The sequence below is a fragment of the Azolla caroliniana genome, unplaced genomic scaffold (assembly GCF_043228905.1).
Source record: "Azolla caroliniana isolate FFs.n. ecotype wild unplaced genomic scaffold, voAzoCaro1.0.p SCAF_10, whole genome shotgun sequence".
Classification (NCBI taxonomy): domain Eukaryota; kingdom Viridiplantae; phylum Streptophyta; class Polypodiopsida; order Salviniales; family Salviniaceae; genus Azolla; species Azolla caroliniana.
The window spans coordinates 12467411-12476771 of record NW_028230445.1 but is presented as its reverse complement, the minus strand read 5'-3'; the positions used below and the strand labels follow the sequence as shown (position 1 = coordinate 12476771).

Genomic DNA, 9361 nt, shown 5'->3' with positions numbered 1-9361 from the left:
TGGAGCCAACAATTTGGAACATGTAATATTATTATGCTTCATGGCTTTGACGATGACAAGGGGGATGAATAACGTCATAACCATTGCACGGTTATCCCACTATTTGATGTGTATTTAAGCCTGTGGACGAAATGAAAAATATCTCAAGAATAGGCATAATGGTTACAACGCCCATTTCTTTCTAATTTGGCATTCATTCATGTTCTTATTTAGTTATGGGTTTTGAAAACTACACAACATTAAGATTCAAACTACTATGTCGTTCCACACCTTCCATTAAGTGTCCAATGCTTTCACGACTACTAGCATTCATACATATACAAGAAGCTTATACAACAGCTACAAACTAAGCTATCACATGCCAGAACTGAGACAAAAGAATCCTAACATAGCAATAAGAGTTGTGCAAGTCCACTAAATAGTGAAAAGATAAAGAGTGGCAAGGATAATAAAACATACCGAATTCCTCTATGAGTGTCTCCACAGCTTGGCTTCTACAAGCAGCAGCTTTTTCACAGTTCAAACTAGGCAACAGAAATTGTGATATTCACCCTTGAAAAAGTCCTGAATTTTCAACATAATTCATAACTTGCTACGCAAATGCTCACACAAAATATAATGGCTGAACATATAGGTATTAATCTTCTAAGCACAGGGAAGTCACACAAACCAGGAGCACACAAATTTATACTGAGTGGCACTTAATCTATATATGTTTTGGGCGTATGAACTTAGTCACAAAAGTCCAACAAAACCCAGTCAGTCGATGTATACTTTGCAGGTGGATAATGAATAATAAATAAAGGTGAAATGCAAGAGTATTACAAAAAGAAATTTCAGACTTCGAAATACTACAAAACTTGGCAATTGTTACTCATGTGCGAGCTTCACCACTACCAAATGTTATGGTTAATATCTCCCAATGAAAATTGCTCAGCTTTCTGTCACCAGCAAAATTGTTAATTTACACAAATTTGTATTACTTGCTATGAAAATTCAATACTCAGAATACAAGTGACCCCTTAGAATTTTGGTGAAAACTAATTTGGAAAATGTTTTTTTTCTAATTAGAACGAAACTACTGAGGACGTATATCTCGACTCAGATGTCATGTTCAAAAAAGAACAAGAAACACTTTTCCAGCTTAATCCCATGCACTGACAACACTTGCACCATAATTCTTGGACCCACCTTCATGGCTACCTCCATAACCACCACCAAGCCCATAGCTAGCACCTCCATATCCACTGCCACTTCCACCTTTGTTACCTTCTCTTTGGTAGTCTCTTCCGCCAAACTTAGAACCCCCAGATCGGCGACCTCTACCACCACCCCCTCCATAGCTGGCTCTAGCAGCAAAGTTCATTAACCAATCTGGAACTGTTTGGTTGGCTTCCTGCATCAATTCTGCCAAAGGCTTTGCAAGCGAAATATTGTTGTCAGTAAAGAAAGTAGTTGCCAATCCTGATTTTCCAGCACGCCCCGTCCGTCCGATTCGATGAACATAATCATCGATATCATTTGGAAGATCAAAGTTGATGACATGTGCAACATGAGGAATATCTAGTCCACGGGCAGCTACATCCGTTGCAACAAGAACTGGGGTGACACCAGTCCGGAAAGACTGTAAAGCATGCTCACGTTCCTACATCCAATGCATAAAACATGGTTATAATATGGAATTCCCTTCTAATCCATTACTGCAAACTTAGAGTTCCTTAAGGTCACAATTAAAATTTGTAGAGATCCTACATCTTCATTTATGGATGCCGCGTCTCTACAAACCAATTATTGACTATAGGACCAAAAAATGTGGGCAAGATTCCTCAACAACCTTTAGCAAATGTGAACATTAAAAGAGAGCATATATCCAATGCCTGATTCAAAAACTATTATTTTCAAATCAATCTACAACAGCATACATGTTGTGTACGATCCCCATGTATTTTCGTAGCCGGAAATCCCATACGACACAACCAATCCTCCAAAGCATCTGCCCCCCACTTTGTTTCCACGAACACAAGGGTCAATGGTAGTTGTTTCAAATCCACGTAAATTAAGAACAAGAGTAAAAACATTAAATAAAGAATGACGATAGTAAAAACATCAATAAGAAATGAGAATCTCTAGTATAAGAGAAAGAGAGAATATCAAAATGTTCAGACTACAAATATTTATGTATCAGCAATCCATAACTCAAATTCACGCATGTTACCTTTCCTTGCCCTTGACTCCCATTTGCCTTCTGAGAATGAATGAGATCCATCAACATGCTTCGTTTCTCTTGATCCGGAACATATTCAACCCTTTGGGCAATGAAATCAGTGCTCGAACCCACTCTTCCAACAGCCAAGAAGATATAATTAGACAAGAAATCTGCAGCCAGCCTCTGCCAAAACAAATCACTAAATCTCTCACTCCATGATGTTGGTGGTTTTTTATTGCAAACATGTAAAGATTAGTGTGTGGAAGTTAAATAGACACAACCGGCTCAGCCGGACAGTAACAGAGAACGGTAAACACTAAGAACAATGGAGAGAGAGAGAGTACACAGGAGAGACAGAGAGAGCAGAACAATAAAACTCAAATTCAAATAACACTCTATACATACAAATGTGCTCCGAGAGCACTTTTATACAAGTCCTCAAAAGGACTGACAGAAGTACTAACATGTACTTCAATGCTCATAACTAAGCGACATACACTAACTTCCAAAAAATATGCCTATCTACTAGGCTAGGATTGTAGGCCTCTAACGGCCTACCGGCTCTCATGGATCCGACTCACCGATCCGATCTAGGCCTAGCCGATTCGGTCTTCACCCAATCTAGCTCTCGGCTTGTTCAGCCGATTCGGCCCATCGGCCCATGTTGAGCTTGCTTCTCAACACTCCCCCTCAAGCTCAAACTGAGATTCCATCTGATCTGCCAGTTCCTTGCCTCGGCTTCTCCTAGCGTCTTTTCACCTTGCTCGCACCCCTCATCCGGTTCGGTCCTGCATTCCACAACCCCTCCAATCCAACGCTTCTTGACCCATCCAACTCCATGCATCTTGATCCATCCAACCCCCGCATCTCGACCCCTACAGTCGGCTTGTCTGCTCATCAGGCCCATCTCAACTCCATCGTTGTCGCGGTATTCGCGCTTCTCGACCCGTCGAATCCTTCGTTTCGGTGTCGGCTTCGGCTGCCTTCCTGTCCGCTTGGCTTTCACTTGATTCGGCTCGTCCGAATCGAACCACTCGACCGACTCAGCTGTCTCCAATTCGTCATCCGTCTGCAAGCCCTTGACCACATCCGACCATTTTCTGGTCCCAACCTCTTTCTTCTGGTCGGCTCTGTCCTTCTTGACTCTGCCGCCTTTGCCGCTTGTTCCAACTCTAGCGGATGTGTCGACTTCTTCAATCGATTCGGCATCTTGTTCAGTTTCAACTTTCTCTCGTTGCTCTCTCCATTTTTCTCTACCTGTGCGGCACATTGAGATGTTATAGCCCAAGCATCTCCAAGAAGTGTTGCAACTTGTCCGATCCGAGCGCTTTGGTGAAGATGTCGGCAACCTGCCGATCGGATCGAACATATCGGAGTTAAACTTCACCGCTCAAGACCCACTCGCGCACAAAGTGATCATGCACTTCTATGTGCTTTGTCCGAGCATGGAACACGGGGTTCTTGGCTAGCTGTATGCTGCTAATGTTGTCGCAGTAGATCGGGATTGAAGTGGGAACTTCGATCCGTAAGTCCTGCAACAACCGCCGAAGCCATATAGCTTCACAAGTCGCGACGGTGGCTCCTCAATATTTAGCTTCGGTGCTTCCGGCCCAGTCGGCATCCATATAGCCGACTAACTATTCGGCTATACCGTGTCGATACAATATTCCCCGATCCTCCGTGCCGCTAACATATTGCTCAGTTGTCGGTCGCTGCATCAACTGACTCATCACTCCGACCAAATAGCGAAGGTCAGGTCGGGTGATAGTTAAATATATAAGGCTTCCAACAATTTGTCGGAACCATTGATCATTGTAGGCCGTTCCTGACTCGGGACGTAGCTTCAGGTTTTTGTTGAAGGGAGTAGAGACGTATCGACAATCCGTCATACCGAACTTCTACAGCATATTCAATACATAATGTCGTTGAGACAATAATATGTCATCGGGGGTGTGGATCACTTCGATCCCGAGAAAGTAGTGAAGGTCCCCCAAGTCCTTCATCTCGAATGCGTCTGACAGCTGGGACTTTACTTGGCCAATTTCAGCAAAGTCGGGTCCGGTGACGACCAAGTCGTCGACGTACAGTACAATGCATACCGGACCTTTCGGACTTTTCTGAAATGATCAATGAAGAGTCAGACTTGGAGGCTGCAAACCCCATCTTACGCAATCAATGCGTGATGTTCGAGTTCCAAGCACAGGGGGCTTGCTTACGGCCGTAAAGCGACTTCTTCAGTCTACATACTGCCGACTTGTTCTTCAAGATCACCTTGAAGAAACATGTTCATGTCCATCTAGTGGAGATGCCACCCCCTTGCCGTTGCAATTGCCAGCACCACATGAACCGATGACATTGTCATCTTCGCTGCCGGTGCGAAGGTCTCATCGTAGTCAATTCTGTGGGTCTGTGCATATCCCTTGGCCACCAGTTGGGCCTTGTACTGGTTGACCGAACCGTCGGCATTGTATTTCACCTTATACACCCACTTACATCCAATCGGTTTACAGTTTCGAGGAGGGTCAACTAAGTCCCATGTCTCGTTGGAATCAAGTGCCCGCATTTCTTCCTCAATGGGAAAACGCCATTTAGCATCCTGTGATGCCTCCGCTTAGCTCTCCGACTCGCGGACTTCCGCCACCTTCGTCATGTACGCATAATGGTGCGCCATGTACTCGTTATAACCATACTGGATCAACTACCTCTTGTGGCGAGTCGATCAACGAAGCTTCTCATTTGCCTATTTTAGGGCCCTCTTGGCTGCATCCGACCTCAACTCTTGAGGTCGGTCTTCGCTCCAGTTGGTGTGGGATTCTCCCATATCGATCTGATTCTAGATGTAGACCGTTGTTCGAACCGCCTCGGCCCAGTAAAACTTGGGCATGGTCTTCTCCTCAAGCATTGCCCGTGTTGCTTCGACAATCGACCGATACGTCATTCATCTACGTCATTCTGCTCCGGCGTTTATGTCTACAGCTGAATTCTCGCCGAATTCCCATCTGTTGTAGATAACAATTGAACTGGCGGAAAAGTATTCTTTTGCGTCGTCTGACTGCAAGCACTTGATCTTTCTTTCTATTTCCTTTTCTACCAGACTTTTTAGGTTCTAGAAATAGTCGAAGTCTTCACTCTTCTTTTCGATCAAGTAGATCCAAGTGTGCCGGCTATATAGTCGTCGATGAAAGAGACGAAGTATTGACTCCCGCCTAGGCTCACATTATTTGTCGGTCCCCATATTTCCCAGTGTATTAAGTCGAGCTTATTCCGGCTCCGATTTCACTCGTTGGGGAAGCCTTCTGACCACTAAATTTCAGCAATCCGAAAACTACTTGATCGTTTACAGCTCTTGAAGCCTTTGATAGTTGACGTGGCCGATCCGCTTATGCCATAAGTCAATGTCCGACTCGACTCTTTGTCCTTTGGCGAACAGTGCAGTGCCTGCGCCATTTGGGTCGAGGATGAACATCCTCCCTTCCCGGCACCCTTGCGCGATGATTTGGCCTTCCTCTTTGATGAAGCACCCTAGGTGGGTGAACCGGATTTAAATCCCTTGATCAACGATCTGCCCGAACGACAACAAGTTTTTCGTTATTGTCAGAACGTGCAATAAGTTCATAAGTCTTCGCTTCTATCCAACATGTTCGATCAGATGCAAGGTGTCGTCTCTGATTTTGACGACTCCCAGTTGTTCTGTTTCTCCAGGTAGGAGAACCACTGTGTGGCTCGTCATATGATTTGACGCTCCAGAGTCGACATACCACACCTCATTCGGTTTCAAGGTGCTCTTCTTCATCGAACTTGCCTTGTGCTTCATCACAAAGGTTGGGCCCTTTTTAGTTTTGGCTCCTTCCGACCCTTCGGCATATTGTGAACGTTGTCAATTTCCATGTTCGGCTCTGCCGGATCCGGATTTGTCCAAATCGGCGCACTTCTGCCAGCACTCACTCTCTCTATGGCCCTTCCAACAACAATACTAGCATTCCGTTTCGGCCTTTGCTTGCCGGTTCTGGCGCCCCTTTGACCCCCCCTGCTTGTGGAGGGTTCATAACTGTTGTCGGCACCACCTACGTGCCTTCTTTCCTGCTCTTGTTGGCCGCCACCATTGCGTGCAAATCCACCTCGTCCACCGGGCCTATCTACCTCCGTGTACAGCACCAGTTGTCGGATTGTGTGCTCCTTGATGCACCCGCGTGGTTTTCTTCAACCAAATGCATTGATTGTAGGTCAAAAAACGACAGTGGCTTCTCCAAATCGCCGTCTGGATCAGCCCGTACCTTTGCCCTAGGCCACCAAGGCAGATCTGCACCATTTCATCTTCGTCCACCGTCATGTTGATGGACCCCAAGGCGTCACAAATCTCCTTGATCTTTGTGGTGTAGTCGGTCACCGTCATATCCCTTTGTCGAATATTGTTGAGCTCTTGCCGGAGCTGCAACTTCCGGGCCGTTGTACTTGCGGCAAAAATCTTTTTTAGATTTTCCCGAGCCTCCTTTGGCGTCCTCGCATCCCGAATGTAGCCGAGCATCTGCGTGTGCACACAGGATGCAAGGCAGTACAAGACTCGGCTTGCTGCTTGCTGCCACACTGGAAAATCCTTGTGTGTTGAACCCGGCACTACTTCGTTCACTCCTTCCACATAACTCCAGTAGTCGTGCCTTAGCAAGTATTGGTGCATCTTGTAGGACCAAGACGCATAGTTGCTCCTGTCAAGCTTTTCCGTTGAAGTGAGCTTGCCATGCTTCTGTCCATTTTCTTCTTCTTGTCTGTTCTCAACCGGGTGTTAGGGTTTGTCTGTGTTTGAGCGTTTGTCGGCAACAAAGGATTCTCAACCCTCGCACTCTGATACCATGTAAAGATTAGTGTGCGGAAGTTAAACAGACACAATCGGCTCAGCCGGACAGTAACAGAGAACGATAAACACTAAGAACAATGGAGAGAGAGAGAGAGTACACAAGCGAGACAGAGAGAGCAGAACAGTAAAACTCAAATTCAAAATAACACTCTGTACATACAAATGTGCTCAATGACAACTTTTATACAAGTCCTTAAAAGGACCGACATGTACTTCAATGCTCATAACTGAGCGACAGACATTAACTCCCAAACTATCTACTAGGCTAGGATTGTAGGCCTCTAATGGCCTACCAGCTCACCGATCTGATCCGGGCCTAGCCGATTCGGTCTTCACCCGATCCGGCCCATGTTGAGCTTGCTTCTCAACAAAACATGACCTAATTAATGCTTCAATCTTTGACTTCTTTTTTCAGATCAAAACTGTTGATACACTAAAAATATCTAGACTTCTCCAAGCGGGTGGATAGTTCCATGTCGAGGGTAGATATTTTACCACATGAAAATTAAAAAAGTGCACATTCAAGATTCGTAAAATAAATTCTAAACACAATTAAACTCAATGAGATAAGCCTAGGTATTCACAATTTGGATACATTACTCAAAGACAAGCAGATGTTCTTATATCTTGCACAATGGGATTACCTTTCTGGACCTAGAATGTCATTGTCATTCTATGTAAAGAAGAACGGTATCAGTTTCCTGACATTTTTCTTTCTCACAAACATTTATGCTAATAAAAATAAATTAACTTCATTAGATCACATAAATATTCATAATTCAGATCCACACACAAAGAAACAGATATCTCTTTCTAATCTTGTATCATATGAGTAGCTTTTCTGATAGAATCTAGATGAAAGATAGCAAAAAACTGTGAAAGATTCATGAGGCAGAATGTTCTAGGGTACAGCAAAACACCCACATCACGACGCTAAATATCAAGGACACTAATGCTATAGACATGATGACTCGTGAATCAAGAGCCCTAGAGTAATTAATGTAATAGACAGTCTAGCTAATGTGAGCCACGAGTTCCCATACTACAATTGAGGATCTGTTAGCAAAATGCCTATAATCAAGAGATGGAACTTCCATAAGATCAGATTTCATAAATTTGTTTTGTGGATTTAGAAAGAAACAGAGTTTCTTTTATCCTAGCTGGCATTCTGTATTTTTCAGCCGGTTGATGCTAGTTTACTTCCTCATAAACAGAAAAAGGACCTCATTCCTCACTCTTATTGTTCAAGTCTTGTCAAACGTCAGACCCTTTTCTCTATCCAGCACCCACAAAAGAAGCCCTCAACTCCATAGAGATTCTCACAGCAAATGGTAAATCCTGTGTAATGTAAACTCTAAGATCTTCTTGAAAATAGATACAATTGACATGAGAACAAATTGATACACTGTACAATCATGGTGTTTTACCCTACCTACAACGAATGAGATACTCTAGTAAACACAAATACTTTACTGCATTTATGTTGACTCAAGACCTCTGCAAAGCATTGACACCACCTCATTTTAATTACTTTCAAGAAAACCCAAGAAAAAGATTATTACCTTAACAGCACATGCATGTTGTATTACCTGAATTTCTCTTGGAAAGGTTGCACTAAATAACATAGTTTGCCTCTCCCCTGCTCGTGGCATATCCATCTGCTCCACAATCCTGTGGATCTGTGGCTCAAATCCCATGTCAAGCATCCGATCAGCTTCATCCAAGGCCAAGTAGCGTACTTGAGATAGAGATACTCTAGCCATCTCCAACAGGTCAGATAAGCGTCCGGGTGTTGCAACCAAAATATCAACTCCCCTCTCAAGATCTCGTAGCTGAAATAATACCATGAGCCATAGGATATATAAATGAAGAGTGTCTCTCTGAGAAAATTTAACTCCACAGTAAAAAAATATTGTAATGTTTAATGAAAATAAAACGGTAAAAAGAAATATTTCGCCAACAGAAATGCAAACTACGCATCAGGAATTTTAAGGTTGTCAATAAATTAAAATCAAATAATAAATATCTTTAATAAGTACACACGTTTATGATTAATGAAAGAAGTACTTTGCAAATATTCAAATATAAAATCTTTATAGTCAATCACATCCCCAACTCATGCAAAAACACAAGAAATCTTCCAATGATTAATGTTGGTACAAAGTAAAGAAATAAATATGAATCAGAACACAAATTTAGAAAATCCAGAATATACACAAGATCAAATACAAATATGGGAATATATATTAAATTCCCTTCATTGTTATCATTCTCTTCTATTTCTCATCTGTGTTTTCGCCAGT

At 43.2% G+C, this 9361-nt stretch overlaps 1 protein-coding gene and 1 long non-coding RNA gene across 2 annotated transcripts; both read right to left on the bottom strand.

Moving 5' to 3' along the window:
- Window positions 1-1144: 1144 nt before the first annotated feature.
- LOC147859069 (DEAD-box ATP-dependent RNA helicase 52B-like) lies at window positions 1145-9151 on the bottom strand. The gene is made up of 4 exons (XM_087325229.1): window positions 8648-9151; window positions 2218-2389; window positions 1923-2038; window positions 1145-1645 (listed from the first exon to the last, which is right to left on the bottom strand). The coding sequence occupies exons 1-4, from the start codon at window positions 8903-8905 to the stop codon at window positions 1145-1147; spliced, it is 1047 nt and encodes a 348-aa protein (XP_087181355.1). The 5' UTR covers window positions 8906-9151.
- Window positions 8133-8594, bottom strand: LOC147859070 (uncharacterized). Its single transcript, XR_015530306.1, has 2 exons — window positions 8491-8594; window positions 8133-8396 (listed from the first exon to the last, which is right to left on the bottom strand). It is a non-coding gene; the product is annotated as an uncharacterized LOC147859070 (long non-coding RNA).
- Window positions 9152-9361: the final 210 nt, after the last annotated feature.

Coding starts and splice junctions, on each gene's coding strand:
- LOC147859069 (XM_087325229.1), bottom strand. CDS start 8,905: ATGGTATTATTTCAGCTACGAGATCTTGAGAGGGGAGTTGATATTTTG. Junction 2,390..8,647: donor CCTTTCCAAGAGAAATTCAG/GTAATACAACAT, acceptor TTGTTTTGGCAG/AGGCTGGCTGCAGATTTCTT. Junction 2,039..2,217: donor TGGGAGTCAAGGGCAAGGAA/AGGTAACATGCG, acceptor TGGATTTGAAAC/AACTACCATTGACCCTTGTG.